Source organism: Manis pentadactyla, chromosome 8 (genome assembly GCF_030020395.1).
Source record: "Manis pentadactyla isolate mManPen7 chromosome 8, mManPen7.hap1, whole genome shotgun sequence".
NCBI classification, from domain to species: Eukaryota; Metazoa; Chordata; class Mammalia; order Pholidota; family Manidae; genus Manis; species Manis pentadactyla.
This window is the reverse complement of record NC_080026.1, coordinates 105,222,922-105,243,550: the sequence shown is the minus strand read 5'-3', so window position 1 is coordinate 105,243,550 and position 20,629 is coordinate 105,222,922. Positions and strand designations below refer to the sequence as shown.

At 38.9% G+C, this 20,629-nt stretch overlaps 1 protein-coding gene and 1 long non-coding RNA gene across 6 annotated transcripts in view; one reads left to right on the top strand and one right to left on the bottom strand.

Moving 5' to 3' along the window:
- Window positions 1–20,629, bottom strand: part of LGI1 (leucine rich glioma inactivated 1) — a 39,590-nt gene that overhangs the window by 6,080 nt on the left and 12,881 nt on the right. For 3 of the 5 annotated variants that reach the window (XM_057506111.1, XM_036880149.2, XM_036880150.2), the window contains 5 exons: window positions 14,843–14,914; window positions 14,673–14,744; window positions 4,311–4,382; window positions 1,585–1,754; window positions 1,151–1,315 (listed from right to left, as the gene is read on the bottom strand). In XM_057506111.1, the coding sequence (XP_057362094.1) occupies window positions 1,151–1,315; window positions 1,585–1,754; window positions 4,311–4,382; window positions 14,673–14,744; window positions 14,843–14,914 (551 nt within the window). Of the gene's footprint in view, window positions 1–1,150; window positions 1,316–1,584; window positions 1,755–4,310; window positions 4,383–14,672; window positions 14,766–14,842; window positions 14,915–20,629 lie in introns of all 5 variants that reach the window. The other 2 variants (XM_057506110.1, XM_036880148.2) reach the window with 1 other exon arrangement.
- Window positions 1–20,629, top strand: part of LOC130684614 (uncharacterized) — a 74,412-nt gene that overhangs the window by 40,909 nt on the left and 12,874 nt on the right. Inside the window, exon 2 of the long non-coding RNA XR_008998962.1 lies at window positions 16,552–16,589. This is a non-coding gene — a long non-coding RNA (uncharacterized LOC130684614). The remainder of the gene's footprint in view (window positions 1–16,551; window positions 16,590–20,629) is intronic.

Sequence of the window (20,629 nt, the reverse complement as noted above, 5' to 3'; positions counted from 1 at the left end):
GTCTTCTGAAAGTCTGCAAATGTATGATTCATTTCCCTTTCAAACATTCATCCAATGATTCATCCAGAGCAATTGATGGACTGTACACAGTTCATAAGAACCTGGATTAAACTGCACAAAACTGCCGCAGTCCACTGGAGAACTGAGGAAAGCTTAGGGAGGAAGGGAAGCATAACCTTCCTTCTTGAGAAAGCATGTGGTTTCTGGCAGGATCTCAGTTTGGAGGGGATCCCTTCATCTGGGCACCCTGGTCTCAAGCAAGCCCCAGACCTGATCCTGTGTGCTATGAGTCTAATGGCCACCAACAAATATAATTATGACCCTTCCAGCCTTGTCTGAAGAGCTTTATGGGGTGATTTCAGCACTCTTAGTTAGAAGGAGATTTGGAGATATAAAGACTAAAGCTGGTATAAACATTTCAGAGGGAGTCTCATATTCTAATATCTGACTTAAAAATTTTAAAGTTATTGCAATGAGAAAGAAGCTTAAGAGATCACCTAAGTAAAAATTTTCATGGAATAAAAGTGGTTTCCATGGTAAAATAAAAATATGCAAAAAATACTGGAAAGAGGCTTCCTCACTGCAGGACTTCTCAGAGCTTCTAATGGTATCATTATGAATCTCCAAGAGGGAGGATGGTTCACAGATTTATTGAACCACAAAACCCTTTTTGTCACAAGGCATACATTAGCATTTTGTAGAAGTAATGCTTGTGCAACAGAGTTTGAGACTTAACAATCTAAAATAACATCCTTATTTTATAGCTAAGAAAAAGCGGGCCCAGGGTGGGTGAGAGGTTTCTCCAGCTAGTATGTGGCAGAACCTGGATTAAAAGTAATGATACCTACTTCAGTATTTTTCCTTTGAAAAAGAATAATCCACATTTTCTTGCATATTAGTAGATAAAGAGCTAGGTTCTATGCTAAGTTTCTTGATATGTGATATCATTATCACAAAAACCCTGTGAGTTAGGTATTATTATTCCCATTTTGCAAGTGAGGAAATGAAGGTTTAAACAACAATCCCAGGTCATTTAATCAACGGTAGAGTTGTAAGCCTGCCCCAAATATTCCCCCATAACACTCTTTTCCAATTGCCCTTGGACCAAGCACTTAACTTTCTGTTTAAAATATGATTAGGTTTTTCATACCTGTAATGTTGTCATAATTCCGGAATGTCTTTTCTACATGGTCCCATTCAAGGAAAATGCATTTTCCAGTAAAAGGCTGAGCAATGACTACATACTCATCATTCAGATAGGAAAAAGTGTCTATAGACAGTGATTGATAAGGCAGGTCCTGAGACTTCGCAAATTCTGCAAAAACAGGAAAAGATGATGAGTGTGTGCTACTGTCTTGCTCCTTGGCTAGATCTCAGATGTCTGTAAGAAATACATTTACTTTAGATAAATAGGAAAATATTAATTTTCCTTTGCTTTTAAACCCATCATGTTTCAATGATTAATATTATTTTTAAAATTAAATTGCTCAGTTTTCTAAGATGTAAAAAAATAAGTTCCTGCATATGCAAAAAATGTAGCTCTTAGTTTAACTTTATGAGCTAGAATGATTTGGAATACATTACCTGTAATGATGCAATCAAAATCCTTGGAGGCGAGACTATTGATTTTACGCTTCTTGTACTCTGGGGGGCCTTCACAGTAGATGTCTTCAACAGTTGCGTTAGTGTGGCCTAGCCATTCCACCAGCCACTTCAGTTTACAGTCACAATTAAATGAATTCCCTCTCAGGTCCCTGAAAGACAAACTGCAGCTGCTTTTGCTGTAGGAGGGGTCTATCTACACAGGTATGTATTCTACTTCAGCAATTAGCTTGTGCAGAATGACCTTACTGGGCTTTACATCATGCCCCATAGTCTACTTTGAACCTGACTGACAATTCACTTTGGGTTCAGAGAGTTACCACAGGGCACTCTTGAAGGCCACCCATAAATGGAACCTTATAACTTACTCCCTCCTGGACTCACGGGTAGCCCAGTCTAGAGCTGTGCTGTCCATAGAAATATAATGTAAACCACATATATAATTTAAAAATTTCCATAAGCACATTTAAAAAAGTAAAAAGAAACAGGTGAAATTAACTTTAATAATATATTTTATTTAACCCAATATGTACAAAATATCATTTCAATGTGTAGTCAATACAAAAATTAATATTTTACATTCTTTTTTTATACTAAGGCTTTGAGGTCTAGTATGTATTTTACATTTAAGAGTATATCTCAATTCAGATGCTAAATTTTCATCAGAGATACATGATCCATATTTCAATTTCATAAGATAATTGAAAAAAATAGATCCACACACCCAGGTTATTCCAAATATACTTAAAAGTTTTGCAATAATTGGACTGACAATCAGTTTTTAAATTTAAATTTAGTTTTTTACTTAATTTTTATTAAGTAAAATTTTAGGTTGAGCTCCTCAGTTACCCTAGGCACATATTTCAAGAGTTCAGTGACCATATGTGTGGCTACCATTTGGATAGTGCTGATCTAGAGGATAGAATGTGGTGGTTATTGTATCATATTTAATCAAATCAAGTGCACTATTTGCTTTTTTTCTTCCTCACAGATGTAATTCATCCTGAACCTATTCTATGGCCTACAAATTCAGCTTGAATAGGAAATGACTTTGACACAGCAGAGTTAACACAGACACACATTAGCTCATGTCTATAATAAACTGTACAGCATAGATAGTTTAAATTTACACATATGACCCAAACTCACCAAATTCTCTGCTTATTTGCATTGGTTGGTTCAGAAATTCCATCTCCTTCCTAAAACCCTTCTTGGTCACACAGAATTACTAAGATAGATACTGCCTGCACTTCACACAGCACTTGAATCATTTTTAAATGCTGAAGTATTTAAAATTGTTTTTTTTTTTAAGGGATACATTCAAGAAAACCAAGAATTCACTAAAAGACAGGTTGGTATGGATCCTTGTACTTACAGAATTCTTGACTTGGGCATATCAGAGTAGGCCCAAGAGGCCAAACCCTTTATGAGATTCCCTGGAGAGACTGAGCCAACTTCAAATGCTTTTTGTTTTGTTTTGTTTTGTTTTGCTAGGCTGACATAAGAATGGGCCAGAGGGACCCCGAATAATCTGTATCCCCATGTCTGCCATAGAGTATCATCTCACTTCCAAGACATTCCCAGGATTGACCTCATCTCCCTAGAATACTCTTCACCCAGAATAATCTGTCAGTTTTTCTGGGCTTTTATAAACCAGAGCAGTTAACTAGCCTGTCCAAGACTCTCTTGGAAGTGTCCTGATTCTGGCACTCTCTTAGAAATAAACCACCATTCAGGAATTGGGGTAACAGGCATGGAGGAGGGGATGGAGGAATACTGCAAGGAACAAAGAAAGTTTTTCATTAGCTTACTGACTTGAAATTAAATACTGGGTTTGGGAGAAAATACTTGACTCAGATTTTTTGTTATTGGAGAAAAGTTGTCTTGAATATATACTCTGTATCAAAGTACCTGAATAAAAAGAAAATCTTTTGTTTTCATATATCCTTTCATTTGTTCCTGTATTCCACCTTACTGCATTTAAATATCTTTCTAAAGATCTGGAAGGCACTTACTGAAGCTAAATTGCTTTTGAGAGGGTTAGGCATACATTACTTGCTTTGCTTACAGCAAAGTATACAAATTCCTTACAGAGATCTTTCACTCTGAGGCTTAAAAGTCAAAGTTTAAAAGCTCTTCTGTTTGAAAAAGGGTCAAAAATAATTAAATTCATTCCCTTCCTGGGGCTAAAGCCAAATTCCTGGGGATTAAGCCTAGAGTTGTTGTTCAGTCTAATGAGAGAAAAGGCAAACGTTCCTCCCTTCCCCCACTTCCTGCTCTATTTCTCCATTAACTGACCTACCCATGGGTGTAACCTTTCATCTTTACACAGTTTCCCAGACTCCCTTATATTTTTCCTTTATAGCCCCATTTCCTGGACCTCATGAGAAAAAAAGGCATCTTGAAATTTCAATCTGTGTGTCTCCTCTTCCCACCCACTCAAAGTCCCGTACCATCACTCCCTCCCTCCCATACAGACACACACTTTGTCAAAAGAATGCCTGGGCACTAAATAGTCAGAATTTCCAGTGGTAAATGCCATAGAAGACTCAAACATTAGTCCAAATAAATTTAAAATTTAAGCCAATTTAAAACTTCAAGGTTTAATATAATTGTAGAGCCAATTAAAAATTCTAATCATCAATACCAGGCTTCTTTGTTAGCTACTGGAAATTAAGTAATCAGTGATTTTTTTTAAGTCCTCTTACACATTTGTTAAAGAATCCAGGCCTTTGAAAATATCTTTTGGAAGTGTCTGAAGATTGTTGTTTGCAAGGCTCCTGGAAAAAAAGAAAAAAGTGATGTAAACTGTAGGCATAAACTAAATCAATACATTTTATGATAGACCTTAATTCTGAGTCCCTTTTATTTCAGACTATGCCAAATTACTTGGAATACCTTTCTTCTTCTTCTAAGATACTACTCAGATTCCTGCTATTGTATTTTCAATTCTTAGGCTCTTTGCTTCAGAGTTCATTCAGTGTTTATGGTACTATATGTAGCATGATAAAAAAAAAAAACACACACACACACAGACAAGCAAAGAAACAAACAAAACCCCCAAATACCAGCAACAAATTGATACCTGGGCATTGATCTTTGTATGTAGAACAAAACATGAGATTCAAACTCTCAGACATTCAGACTAGAGGATGTGTTCTAAATGATGACTAACTAAATAGGCCAAATGCCCTCCCCCTCCCACCAGGCTACCCATCCCCTCTCCTTCCCTCCTCACTTGCTCCAGAGAGCAGCTAAACCCCCCACTGAGAGCATCAATAGCACTAGAGTTTGGGGACCTGCCTAATCTATCCTTCAGCCAGCACATCCTTTCTTCTTTCCAAACTACATGCTTCCTTTTTCTATATGTCCTTCCTTTTCATTCCATCTATTCCATTCCAGAAAATAGCTTCCTCACAAATAGTCATCCATCCACTCTCTTTAATTATCTCCTTTCCCTTTTTTCAGTTCTTGCCTTATTTTTGCAGGAATTACTTTGACTTTCCCTTTCTGTTTGTTCTTCCATGAATCACTAGAATGATTCTAATCAAGGTTAATGAGTAGGAAATAGTCCTGATGGTATCAAAGGAAGGGAAATATGTCCATACCGCAGACAAGTGGGCATAACAAGGAGCAATCTGTGCTGCACGGCGGGGAAGGGTTCTAGGTCATGGAAACTGGCTATTTTTAACCAGCATTGCACATACACTTTTTTTTTCAATTGAAGTATAGTTGATATACAATCTTATATTGGCTTCACGTATACAACATAGTGGTTCAACAGTTACCCACATTATTAAATCCTCACCCCAACTAGTGTAGTTACTATCTGTTAACATGGAGATATTACAGAATCATTGGCTATATTCTCCATGCTGTATGACCATCCCTTTGACCAACTCATACTATGACTGGGAATTTTAGTGCCCCTTTAATCCCCCTCCCCTTCCCCCCTACACACCCCAACCTCTTCCCCATGGTAACCACCAGTCACTTCTCAGTGTCTGAGTCTACTGCTATTTTGTTCATTTTGTTTTGTTTTGTTTTTAGATTCCACACATATACACGTTGTATGCTTTTCTTAGGAGTGTTTTTTTCCATAATAAATATTAAAACATAAAACTAAAACAAAAAAGCCTACAGTGTCAATCTCCAAATCCCTTGAAAATTCTCTCAAATTCCATTTAAGACACTCTCAAAAGTCTTTTATCTCTTCCACCTCTTTAATTAACATGAAATTTCTCAAGTGCAAACATTCAAGATTTAAGAAAAAAACACTTTCAGTTAATTATCTTTAAGTTAATTATGTTGTTCTCTTGAGTTTTAGAAATTACTACTGGATTAGAAAACTGTTTTCAATGAACTCTGGAACATGAGAATGGAAAACTGAATCAGAATGTTCCGGTTTTAATGAGAATCCACTTTGTGAAAAAGGCACAGTTTTGGAGTCATTCTAAGCTCAGTTTGAATCCTGACTCCAGTTTTTTCTGGCTGTGTGGCTTTGGTTATGTATCTTCTCTAAGACTCAGTTTTTTTCATTTTTAAGTGGAGGTAATAATGGTCATGTCATAAAAGTGTTAGAAAAAGTAAATGAGATAACTCAGGCTGTTACCTGGCATCTAGTCTACTCTTAATTAAGGGCAGCTGGGAGGAGGAGGAGGCAGGGAAAAGCAGAAGAGAAACAACATTTAGAAAACTGACCATACGAATGAACTGCTATGACTGTCCACCTATGTATTATTAATAAAATGCTGCTAAAGAACACTATTCAAGAGAATGGCTCCATAATTCATCTTGCTGTTTGGGGGTCAAATGAAGAGATTTCCTGTTGTTTGGGACCAGTCCTGAGTCACTCCCAAGTCATGTGTCTCGATTTATTTTCTGGAATGATGTGTCTTAAATTTCTCATGCTAACTTCTCCTAAATGGGATGTCCTTCCACCAGAAACCAGCACCAGCTGCAGCTGGTTGCAGGGCACAAGCTTGGAGGACGCTGGGTTATAGGATAGTGGGTGTGAAATTATGAAACTGTCAAGTCCTGAAGTACTGCTGCCTCCAAGGTTGCACAGGAAGAGACACCATGTTTGTGTTGCTGCCCAAGGCCATTCTTTAAAATAATGGTCCGATCTGGGAGTTCTGATTCCTGCCCAAAGGATAGAGCTCTAGGTCTCATATACCCAAGGTGAAGGCCAACCACAGAAGCAGCTGGTGAGATACAGACTTGGAGCTACAGGTTTCTGGGATAGAGAGGATGACATGTTTGCATGGCAGGATGGAGGACTTCTAATTCAATAGAATTGGAGGAAGAGGCTGACAAAAGCAGGCTGGCCTGATGGGCTGTGGACAGAGGCACGTGCTTCCTGAGGACCTCTTGTGACAGGGAGGCTCTCAGTCCAGGGTGGGACCAGAGGGTGGGAGAGGCTGAGCACCAATGATGGATGCCAGGGGGAAAGGGTGGATGGATTTACTGCACCCAGTACAACCCCCTCCCACTACCAAAAGTGAAATGCTGACTCACAGTGGACTATTTCTGAAAGAGAGAGGATGGAGCTTTGAAGTGCCTAAGTTTGGTGAGGAGTAGGCATGAGAAGGTTGCCTGGACACATAAAAGCAGCAGAAACAAGATGACGCGAGACTCAGAAATGTAGGAAGGAGGCCTCCAAATGCCCTCCACCTAGGAACTGGAGTTCAGACAGCTTCCCTAAGTCTCTGGGAAGCCTTGGTGACACTGGGTTACATTTGGATAAAAAGAAAACAAGCAGCAGGCATTTGGACAGAAAATGTCTTAGGAACACAAAGCTGACAGAGCCTGGAAATTATTCTGTAAAAAATGTAACAGGGCCCTGACATAAAGCAACTTTGCAGTGCAGGCTGATGGGTACAGGGTGAAAGATACACAGGACACATAGAAGGGGTTCGGCAGAGTCCACAAAGTTAAGAAAAATATGAAATATCCCCACACATATCTTAAATGTGGCCAGTTAAAAGTTTTTACCAACTCCCAAGAGAAGAGAAATTGGAATTTTTAGAGGTCTATTGCACAACTGGGGAAAGATATTTAATCCGGTATTGCCTTTAGCAGCAAAGAATTGGAAGCAACTTACATGTCTATTAATAAGGGATTGTGTAAATAAATGATGGTTCATATTTAGGAATATTTTGCAGCATATTTTTAAAAAATGAGGTAGATCACCATCTCTTATGCTTAAATGATGCTTAAATGAAAAAAAGTTGGAAAATAGTATGTAGAGTGTAATCCCACCAGGGAGGAAGGATGGATGTCTAAAGATACATAAAGAAGGTCTAGAAGGAGATAAAATCTTTTACATTTGGAATTTTTTAGTTTTTTTATGTAAATGGATTGTGGGAGTTTTTATCATTAAGCATGTATTACTATTTTAAACTCAGAAGAAAGAACAAAGTTGAATTTTTTAAAGGACCCTGTTACTTAGTGTCTGTGTACGTAATGGTTCTGTCCAGTTGAGGGCTCAGTCATTCTAAATCAATCATTTGGCTGCATTCATAAGGTTCCAAAGTTATGGCGGGGGCGGGGCGTATAACTATCCTGTCAGCACTTGGGCGCCTGAGTGGTCACATGATGTAAACTTCTTTCCTGAGGTGGGCTTCAGGATGGAGCTACCTTCTTCATCACAAGATTCCTATATGGCTTCAGGCCCTTATCCTCTGGGATAGTTTAGGATTACAGTCTGCCCAGGCTTGGAGCCATTCCTGTGGGATATACCAGTCGCAGCAGCTTTGCGGGGGCCTGGAACCTATGAAAACCAGCATGGGCATCTGGGGCCTTATTGGAGATTCTTTTTTGGGGGAGCTGCCAAGGGCTCTGGGCCAGGGCTGCCAGGAGGGGAAAGGAGCAAGTCCCAGGATGCTGCCCGAAGCCCACTCGGCATTGGTCGTCATGCACAATGACTAGACGATTTGGTGCCTAGGAGGTCAGTTAAACAGCTATAGATACTGAAAAATCTGTTCATGGGCTACGGTTAGGGGTTTAGGGTTGATGTTAAGATTGATTCTTCAGATTCCATCTTGGCATTGAGTTTTGCCACTTGAGAGCAAAGTGGAAAATCTAACCCATTACATTTTCTCAGTTTCTTCTTTCCCTTCATCTTCCCCCAGCTTCACAGAGTAACAACTTAATATTTTTATTCCCTTTTTCTCAACAAAAGCTCTGATTGAAAAATATTGTGTCTTTTACACAACTGGTCGAAGTTCTTATTCCCGGGACCATTTAGTGCACTGTAGTAGTCTGGGTACCAGCTTTGTCGTAAGTAGACATGGGATTAAATTTGAGCTTCATTACTCTCAGGAGGGTACCTGTAGCCTACTTAACTTTTCCTCTCTAGGTTTCTGTCTGCAAAACTGAGTAATGCATACTGATTCCATTTACTGCAAAAATTAACACGTGCAACTGCTAGTATTTTTATATACGTACCTTTGAAATGGATTGGGAAAATTCTGTATCTGCAGCTGTATCTTTAAGCCTTATGTCAGATAACCAAGACTATAAAAATAATTTCTCTGTTGCTGTTGTCAAAACTGATATTTCGTACCTAAGCACTTTTAAATGCTCAATTCAGGAAGCTGAAATGATCTATTCTCTTTACCTGAGTAGAGAAAACTCTTATGCATTGATATTTTTAAGTATCCCATCTTTTACTGATATATATTTATATGTAAATACACACACACATATATGTACATAGACACACACATATATATGTACAATAGGCACATCTAGATACACACACCTCATATATACACATACCACCTACATATACATATACCACATATATATATACCCATGCATATACATAGACACAGATGCATACATATATCCATATACACACATATTTAATAAAATAATCATTATTTTATCAAGAAAAATTGGAAAATGCAAAAATTATTTTTTTAAAGGAGAAAAGCAATAATCATCCTTGCAGAAACAATCACTGTTAAGATTTTGTTGTGTTTTGTTTCAGTCATTAATACAGAGCCCATCTCAGGGGACATTAAGGTTGGAAGCAAATGATTCCAGAGAACCATGCTACTGGTCCACAAAGTCTAGAGACCTCCTCTTCCCTTTTCTTTGGTCTAGAGTGTGATGGTATAAAAGAGTGTAAGCCTGAATTGATATGAAGGATTTTTCCTTTTCAAAAGCCCATTAGCTGGGCAAGGTTCAAATCAGTGCTGAATTTTAAAACTATATACAATACTATTAGAAATAACTTTCCTGGTTTACCTGAGAAAACCTCTTATGATCACTATGGAACCTACTGGAAAGTCTTCTCTCTAAGGCAGACCAGACTGGCTCAGACAGCACATTTGTTTCAGTGCCACTGGGCTCTGCTGCTAAGAAAGCATTGCCCACAGCCATCTGGGGTGCTCCCAGGCTCCCTACAGTGATTCTCAGCTGGAGTTGGTGTCTCACTGAATTTGTGATGCTTCAAGTACAGTTCTTTTAATTTCATACAGAATGTTTAAAGGGGATAAATACACTGCAGCTTTCGGAATCCTGATCCAAGACCAATAGGGGTTACACAGTGAGTTTTAGTTTATTCCTACATAATGGTGCATACCAGATTCTGTTGTAAGCCCTTTGCATAGATTAACTAATTTAATCTCCCTTACAACAACCATGAGAGCTAGGTACTCCTAAGTACTTTATTATCCCCCTTCCCTATTTTTACATATTACTATCACTCTCATTTTGCACATAAGCAATCCGAGGCATGCTGGGGCTAAGTGACCATGCTGGGGCTAAGTCTGGCTGCAGGGATCACCCTCAGCCTCTACATCACACCATCTCTTTACATGAATGTCATTGTGAAGGCTGAAATGAAGACATCCTGCCTGACTGATTGGGATACACAGGCACCCTGAGTTTGGGGACTGCTTTTGTATCCCACAGTACTGAGCATCCAGTAGGTGCTCCACAACACATATAGACCGATGATAAAACTGTCCTCAAATATTTTTATGTATGTACGCCAACAATCCTGCCTCCATTGGGTCTTAGTCACAGTGACAATTATGCGATACTCATGGAAATCATTATTAAGAAGCTCATGGGTTTTAACAGAAACCAATACATAATGTTTAGAGATTTTTGTCATCAGTGGCCATAAACTATTTTTAATCCACTTTTTCTTTTATTTTATGTAATACATGGTCATCATAAAAATTCAAAGTTTGCTGAAATGTATGAGCTATTCAAACATTAAAGTTAAACATGTATAACATTAGGACAATAATTCAAAATAAAGTAATACATAGAGGCTCCAAGGATTTAACTGGCTTTATAAGGATTTAAATGTAAGGAACTCTCCCTTTTCTGAGGGCGAGGTTGGAGGGGAGGCGGTATATATAGTAACTTTTAAGTTGTCTGTAAACTTCTCTTTAGAAGTTAAGTCTACTGAGATAGATATGTAAGAAGGTGAGATAAGTTCACTTCCTCTTTAGGAACGAACTGAATTTATATAAATGCTCAGGTGGGTTCCTTGGAACAGCTTTAATGTTAGGCCGGAGTGGTAGCCAGTTGATCCAAAAGCATATGTCTAGTTCCAACTCTTTGCATTTGGGAACTAAGAGCTAGGATAGGGCTTCCATCTTTGGGATCTTCTCTTTCTTCCTTAGCTGTATTGTGTCCTGTGGAAGGATCCAGACAACTCAATAAAACCTTTCTGGTCCTGCTGTAGCTGGCAGGGTGGAAAGGGCATTAGACATCTCATTAAGGACCTTGGGAAAGTTCTGCCTCTACTTCTACTAACTGGGGAGCAGTTTTAATTCAGGGTGCACCTCCAAGTTCTCATTCATCAACAGGGGTTGTGCTACCATCCTGTCTCCTTCAGAAGGTCATCAGAGATTATAACAAGGTCAACAGTATGAAAGGGCCTTGTAAAGTCTTCCTGCAGTATGGATATTTCATAGAGTGGGGTGATAATTCTTCACTGCTTCAGTGTTCACCTTTGATTGGGAAGAATTGCTCTGAGGTGGAGGCAAGTACACTTTGAATCCTAAAATCTCAAAAAGGAAATTAAAGGCCCAAATAAATGTCAGATTTATTTCCAAGTGGTAAATAATAGAATGAACTGGATGTACTGAGCAGTTAGAGGGACATTTGGGTTTCAAATCCTCCCTACTTGTCCCTCCTTGAAAGGATGAAAGGAGAGAAGAAAAAAAAAAAGAAGGAAAAAGGAAAAACACCTTGAAGAACAGGATAATTGGAAAGGTGAACGTAACTTGGTGACAAAGGCACCCAGTGAGAAAATATTTGTTTGTCTAATTCCTCTTGTGAGACTGAGCAACTCCAGGCTGGAACTGGATCTTATTCATCTTTGTGAGTAATACAGACTATTTAGGATGAACCATATGGTATTGCCATTTTTGAATATCAAAAAAGTCTAATATTGGCCATGCCATATGAGTCAACCTAAGTGTTAAAGTGGCAAGAGATCAAAGAGTTATATTCACTCTACCAACTCTCACCTGTTCCCTCAACACCTCCTTCCACCTCCAGCACCTAGTCAGAGAGGGGGGACTTTCCTTTCACTCTTTGACTGTTTAGAGTCACGTCTCTCTCTTTGAAGGCTCCTTTGGAGTGCCCTTGCGCTTGACAATTTCTAAGCACATGCTGTTCCAGTGGTCCTTCTTATAGTCTTCAAACCTCTAAGGAGGGGGCTCTATCATGACCCAAATTTAAATTCCCATTTCACTTGATGGACATAATGGGCTCCTAGTCAAACAAAATTGATGTTCTTCACTAGTGTGTTGTACAGACTTCTTCTTTCCCCTTCCTCTTCTTCCTCTCTCCTCTTCCCTTCCTGTCTCTCTTCCCCTTCCTGCCTGTCTGCCTGCCTTCTTTCTGAGATAGGCCTTTAGGCTGGAGAGAAGGTACACTTGAGGGAGCCAAGGGGCACGGCAAGGTTTAGATCGCGCGTTCTCAGAGAGGACTCCTGGCTCTCACATCCTTCCTTCAGCCCCTCATGATGGTGAATACTGGACAGAGGTTACTTTGAATGGGATTTATGTGAATCAAGTAGATTTCAAGTTGAGGTCATGAACTTCCATTTCCACTTCCACATATTTACTTTTTCTGAACAATGTTTGGCAGTGTTGGGCTCTGTGATAAAATGGCATAACGTTCAAACCAGCCATTTTTGTATCACATTATGTCACTGACATGCAGGGCAGCACTGCAAACACTGTTTTTATTGTGACAACCATATACAGAAGGCATGAAGGCATAAGTACTTTTGTAACATACGTCTGACCATCATTTCCCCCTTGCTGCAAGTCCAACAGCAGAAGCAACAGGGCGTGGTAGAGCTAGCACGGGGGCCCTGAGGACACACTAGAATATAGGCTCAAGGGCAGGAATATTTGTCTGTCTAGTTCCCTGCTGCATCTTGGGGCTTGGAACAGAGCTGGGAATGAGGGGTTGTGAGGGAACAAGCTAAAGGTCACAGAATGACAATTAGATCTCTTGCATCTTTATCTAACATGAAGGAGATAACACAGTATGCACTTGAAAAATAGTCATCTAATGGGTGAACAGCCATTGCGGTTCAACTATTGGATTGATGTTATAATTCTGTAACTCTTCAGTTCACTAGTTACATATCCCCTCCAAGTCTGTTTCCTCATTTCTAAAATGGGAATTGTTGTGCCTAACTGACAGGATTGTTGAGAGGATTAAATGAAAATTAATGTAAAGCATAATGACCACCATAATATATGTACTTAATAAAGGTTAGTGCCTTTTCTTCCCAGGCCCTTCTGGTTTCCTTAAAAATATGCATGCAAACTAAGTGTCCATCAGTAGATGAATGGATAAAGAAGAGGTGGTACATATACACAATGGAATATTACTCAGCCATAAGAAGAAAACAAATCCTACCATTTGCAACAACATGGATGGAGCTAGAGGGTATTATGCTCAGTGAAATAAGCCAGGCAGAGAAAGACAAGTACCAAATGATTTCACTCATATGTGGAATATAAGAACAAAGGGAAAACTGAAGGAACAAAACAGCAGCAGACTCACAGAACCCAAGAAAGGACTAACAGTTACCAAAGGGAAAGGGACTGGAGAGGATGGGTGGGAAGGGAGGGAGAAGGGGGGGAAGAAGAAAGGGGCCCTACGATTAGCATGTATGTGGGGGGGCATGGGGAGGGCTATGCAACACAGAGAAGACAAGTAGTGATTTTACAGCATCTTACTACACTGATGGACAGTAACTAATGGGGTATGTGGGGGGGACTTGGTGAAGAGGGGAGTCTAGTAAACGTAATGTTCCTTGTGTAATTGTAGATTAATGATACCAAAAAAAAAAAAAAAAACGCATGTGTGTAGGTAGTGCAGGAGACTAGGAGAAACAAGTTATTTGGTTCATGCTTTTCAGGCTTTCTCAACCTCAGCACTACGCCATTTTAGGCCGGAGAGTTGCTGTGGGGCTGTCGTGTGCACTGTGGGGTGTTTGGGGCATCGCTGCCCTCTGTCCCCAGTTGTGACAACCAAATGTGTCTCCAGACGTTGCTGAATGTTCTCTAGGAGGCAAAATTGCTTCCTGTTAGGAACAATTCATGTAGCTTTAATCACCCACTGATGAATTAAATATTTCATTTATAAACTATGTTCAGGTACTATGTACAAATTGCTGGTAGCTATAGTATATGTTCAAATGAATATAAAGTCAGGGCTTTTATAGAAAAAGAAAAACAATAAACATCAAATAAACTATACTGTCAACCCACAATTACCCATGAAGTGAGTGATGATGTAGATAATAAAAAAGTTATTTCAGTCACACAATTTCCTTTCATTAGATTGTTTTCCTAATTGTGGTTGGATTAGGCTAATCATAGCAATAGTAAGCAGTTTCCTGGACACACATTGGCTGATGATATGGAGAGATGGCAAGTGGGCATGGAGAGAAATGATTTGGGTTTCTTAAATTTTCATGGATACCCATCCAGTGGACAGTTTAACCACAGGGTATCAAACTGCATTGTTCATTCCTAAGCTTAAAAAGTAATAGCAACGTTCATACTCACAGGTGAATTAAAGACTTTAGTCCCCGGAAAGTATGTCTTGAAATGGACTTGATGTTGTTGTTTTCAATGAATCTGTAATAGGTCATAATATTTCTTGTCAAACAGCTGTGAGAACCTGAGAGCGCTAGTCCTGAATTATCATGCCAAAAAATTTTTTTGTTGTTACTTACAAATACTCCAGATGGGGAAGACCCATGAAAGCGTCATCACTGATCACATCAAAGGAGTTCGATGTGAATAACCTGCCCAGAAAAAGCACACAATGAAAAGGGTGAAACTGATAGGTTGTCAAACTCTGCTGTTATTACCTTTCAGATAAATAAGTGGGAGCTGTGTACAGAAAAATGTCTGGACGTCTGCCTTCTACAGTGTCATTTATTCACGTAATTTTTGCAGCTTTTTTTTTTAACCCCCATTTACCTCCTCATCAAATGCTCACAGGGTTGGGAGACCCATGCCTCACTTCTCACAGGGATGGGTGTCACCTGTCCTGGCTAACATTTTGAGATAAAATCAGTTGGGCAAGTATAACAAGGCAGCCAAATCAATTTTTGCACCTTTTTATGACAAAGACACTAACAGAATGTTTTCTTCTTGTTCTAGAAACTTTTGGGGCATTCTGACCAGCCCAAACAATGGTGCTTCAGGGTTTAAAGCCTTGGAAACCTGGGAAAGTAGTTTCATGCCCCCTTGTGCTATGATATCCTATGGTAGATGACATTGACGCTGGCTCAATGAACATCAGCTAACCTCTTTCTTGGAAAATAGAACAGGCTGAAAATGGGAGGCAGTGAGGCTTAGGAAGACTCTTAGACCCATTTCACTCCTAAATAGTTGAAAAGAACACTTTCACTTGGACAAATTTGTTTGCAATTTCAAAATCTGCAAGGATTTGGTTTCAAAATTACTGATGAAAAGGAACATCAACCACAAGTCCCCACACCTTGTTGAACTCTGGGATAACTTGCCATTTTTCTAAATAGGTGGCTTAAAAAAGATGATTATAGGCCAAATAATACAAAGTTACTTTTTTAAAAGAGGGAGTTTTAACTTAAGGAACTCATTAGGTAAAGTGTTACTACAAGCTGAAAATAAGGTTTTAAATGACAAATTTATAATGGGTTCAAGTGATGTTCAGTCTGCATGTTAAGGTTCTTATGTGGGGGATCCTCCTGCTCTCCTTGTAACTGTTGTCCAAAATGTGACCATGGTCATGGACCAGACCTTAAGCTTGACATAATTTGACAATTCACATCCCATAATACTGTTTAACTGCACTATGTAACGTCTAATATTATCTGTTAGTAACCTTTTTTACTTTTAGTTTTGAAGTCTAGGGTTTAAAAATAACTGCCACTGACTAGCTCAGTGACACCACCTCTCTGAGCCTGTTAACTATGGAGATTAAAACCAGGAGATCTCACTTTCTGAATATTTATGCATAACTTATTTGACATCTGGAATTGCTTTAAAATAATCAGAGGAGGAAATAGCAGTGGGTTAGAGATAAATTGAACATGAGTAGATAATTTTTGAAGCTGAAAAACATGTACATGGAAGTCATATGAATTTTACTGTTATCTCTCTATATACACTTGAAATTTTCCATAAAAATGGGAGAAAACATGAACCAAACAAATAAAACTAGGTGATTTCTTCTTGCATTTGTCCCCAAGCTATCAATCCTGGAGTGATGTTGGATTCTCTTCTATCCTCCTCCCTCTAACGTCATAGCTTTATATTCAAGAAATCCACCAGGCTCTGAAAAGTCAACACTAGTGAATAGTGGTACATATTAGAAGCCCATAGTTATTAAAACAAATTCAAAGGTTTATGATTTTAGTCCCAAATTTGGCAATTGTCTCTTCTTACTTCACAGTTCTGGAAAACAACAAGATTGCTCAGCCTTACTCCAAGGTAAGCTAACATCCACAGGTTTTCTTAGGTTCCAGATTTTCATATTGTGTATAGGCAGAATCAGGGATGGAGACAATAACACAAGGCAGAAATAGATGCAGAAAAGCATCTCCCATTTTTATTGGTTTACAAACTGTCCCATGGTTGGACCAGCCACTTCATAATCACATACTCCCACATCATTAGAAGAGGTGGCTTTCATTGCTAGATCCGCTTATCAATACAGAACAATCAATCAAATACAGAACAGATTGGGAAGTGAATATTGGTGGGCAGAACTCACCCATATATGTCAGGGAAATAAAACAGAGGATTTCCACTAGAATTTTTTTACCTGCTTCTTCATTACTTATCCCTAGCATCTATAAAAGCACCTGTCCAATAGTGGACACTGAGTAAATATTTGTTAAACAAAGAGGAATTCACTTTATATTAAATTCTGGTCATTACTACATTACCAGATTGCATGTTCCTTACAGCACAGGGACTTACCCTTATTTGCTTTTGTGTCTCCAGCCCTGAGCTCAGGTCCTGGCTGAATAATGTTTGTCGAACTAGATTTCAAGGATTAAAACCTCTGACTAAAGCAAAACTATACACGCAAATATGGATGAATCTCATAAATCTAAGATGAGGGACAGAAGCCAGAGCACAATAAAGTATATCCTATATGATTGAATTTATATAAAGCACAAAACTCAGCAAACTCATCAATGCTGACAGAAGGCAGGATCAGTGGTCACCCTTTGGAGGGGAGTAGTAACTGGAAGGGGGCACAAGGTGAGTCCTTAGGGTAATGATTATGTTTGATTTCTTGATCTGGATGCTGGTTATATGGGTGTTCACCTTCTAAAATCTCATGGTGGGGGAAGGAACGGATGAATAGGCAGAGCGCAGAGGATTTTTAGGGCAGTGAAAATACTTTGTATTATACTTTAGTGATGGGTGCTTGTCATCATACATTTGTCCAAGCCCAAAGAATGTACAACACCAAGAGTGAGCTCTAATGGAAACCCTGGACTCTGGGTGGTAATGCAGGTTCATCAATTGTAATAAATGTACTGTTGTGGTGGGGGTGTTGGTAGTGGGGGAGGATATGCATGTGTCAGGGTAGGGGGTACATGGGAAGTCTCTGTACTTTATCCTCAGTTTTCCTGTGAACCTAAACTGCTCAAAAAAAAAACAACCCTAATTTAAAAATCATCAAGATGTACACTTAGGAATGGGCACTTTTCTTAATGTATATTATATTTCAAAAAAAATGAATATATTTGTCTTTCAATTCTAAATTCAATTGTAGTTTTCTATGGATAAGGATTCTGTGGACAAGAGTTTGTAAAACTATACATATATTCTAAAAATAGGCTATCCATTTTATTATCCTACATAGATATATGTATATATATATATATGTGTGTGTACTTTAAATTTTTTTTTAAAAATCATGTTCTAGAGAGAGGGTATATTTGATTTCAACATTATCATTTGTTATTGAGCCAGATACTAAAGAATCCCACTGTTGCTGTTGAAGGGAATCTGTTCTCCTCCGCCCCATCTTCTCAAAGAAAAGACCTGGGGTGGGTCAAGGTCACCATGTTGACCTCTGTCCCTTTCCACATGATTACTAGGGCAAGAAAGACACTCAGTCTTCATTCAGGGAGGTTGATCCTGAGGTCTATCAGCCTCCCATGCCCACATACCCGGGTTCAAAAAGGTGTCAGTTTAAAGATGAGTCTCTTCCTGGGGATTTGGAATTAGCAAAGAGATGGAGCAGAGGAGCTGAAGGAGAGAGGATGCATTTGGGGTTGAGTTAGCTCCATGGCAGGCAAACATTGTGTGCAAGGCTGGCTTAGAAGAGAGCAGAATGTGGAGGAGACCTCACAAAGGGAAGAGCATGTGAAGGCTGGAGCAGGGGAGATGCCTAGACCTGTGTTAGAGCCTAAGCTTCTCAGTCTTGGTTGCACTTGGAATGACCTGGAGAGCTTTAAAAATACTCATACTTGGTTCTCACACTGAGGGATTCTAGTTAAATTCTATACCTGGGCTGTGGCCTGGGCATGGACATATTTAAAAGCTGTGTATGGAAAGCTTTCCAGGTCAGTTACACTAGTCCCCCCTTTACCAGTGGTGACTTCTGCTCCTGGTAGCAAGTCTGGCTGGAGCAGTTGCTCTGGTATATGGAGGTGCTGTGGACCGCCCTGTCCCTGTAATTACATGCAGCAAGAGTCTGCAATAATATGACTCAGATTTGACAACTCCCCTCATGATAGCAGCATCATGGACATGTTGGTGGAGACCGACGTACTGTCTGAATGAACTTGTCACCCTGAGCCACAAATCAGAGATCTGGACCCATAGGCTTGCCAAGCAGCCATCCTGTGAGTGGTGGAGAGATGGTGTAGCATTTTCCCTGTGCCCCTGGTCTTGTGGGAACATTTGAGGTCTCCACCACTTCCTCTATTCTTAGGGAAGGAATAAACAAAGCATTTCCCCCTAGAATTTCAGTGGAGGTGGACACAGGGATGTGCCTTGACCTGTCTGTACCTTCCTGCCCCACCACCCCAAGGGAGATACACTTATGTCTCTTAGCCATCACCCTTATGAAATTATGTAACAAAAGGGACTGGGAGGAGTGGGAAGGATTTTTTTCCCTCTGCAATCAAGGGAGTGTATATTTCCTTACCAAGAAGGAGATTTAGGAAGACGGTACATATCTACTATCAACTTCAGGCAGACAATAGCTCATGCTTTAAATGGTGAGTGTTGCCTCCATGAGAGCCTATTTCATAGACTCCTGCTGGATTATCTTTCTTGGGCTTTGGAGCAACTCTGTGGAAGTGGTAGAGCCAGTGTTAATATATGTTTGGCACCAGAGGCTCAGGGAGCTGTTAAAAAGCTTTGCCCAGGGTTATGAGTCCCAAGACTCCTGGTCCTGTGCTCTTTTCACACACTGGGTAGCCTCTCAGTACAGGATCACACAATGACTTAATATCCATGTTCTGGCTGACAAGCATAATAACACTGCTCAGCTCATAAGGATTTAAGTAATCTAACTGAATAATAATATCCCCTTTTAAGGAATTAATTAATAAATTTAAGCTGTCTCAGAGTCACATTAAGATGACATCAATCTGTGTTTTTTTTCAAGTAAAAAATCAAAAAAATTTGAATGCAGTTTGGTGTATATTCTGCTTATAAATACTATATGCTCACTGTAGAAATTCTGGAACACATAAAAGCTTAAGAAAAAAGTAAATATCACCATAATCATACCTCCCAAAGATAATGGTACAAATATACATAATATATGTATAATATATACACATATATATTTATAAAAAGGGGACAATAATTTTATATTGTTCTGGGTCCCTTTTCACTTTGTCATGAACAATTTCTCATGACAATAAATTTTCAATATAATTTTAACAGATGAGTAAGCTTTGCGTTATAGATACATCATGATTTAACTTTTTTATTGTTGATCCCAGTTTTCACCATTATACACATTACTGTAACCATCCTTATATACAAATATTTTTCTATGTCTCTAGTTAAATTTCCTTAGGATAGATTTAAGATTAGATTTCTAAAAGTAGTATTATAGATAGCTTTTAAGTCTCTAGTTCTTTATTGTTAACTTCTACCAAATTGCATGTTCATTGCAGGAATTTTTCCCTACTGATTATAATTTGCCTTTTCATTCATGATTTTTAACCCATATAAGTCCTACATTTTTAACAAATTATATCAACTTCCATTGTGTATTCTTTCTTTGCTTTTATCCTTAAAATGTTCTTTTCCTACCTAGAGATCAATGAGATATTATCTATACCTCACACTTAAAAATTGTATTTTATTTTTTTTTTACATTTGACTCTTTAATCCATTTTATGGATTATGGACTTCCTTTTATGTATGATGTGAGGTGAGACGCTGCCTTCTTTCCTAAATTTACCCAAAGCCTGTATTGAATAATTAATACTTTCCTATTTGTGAGTGTTGCTTCCTTCAAATGTTTGCTATTTTACTGGGTTTTT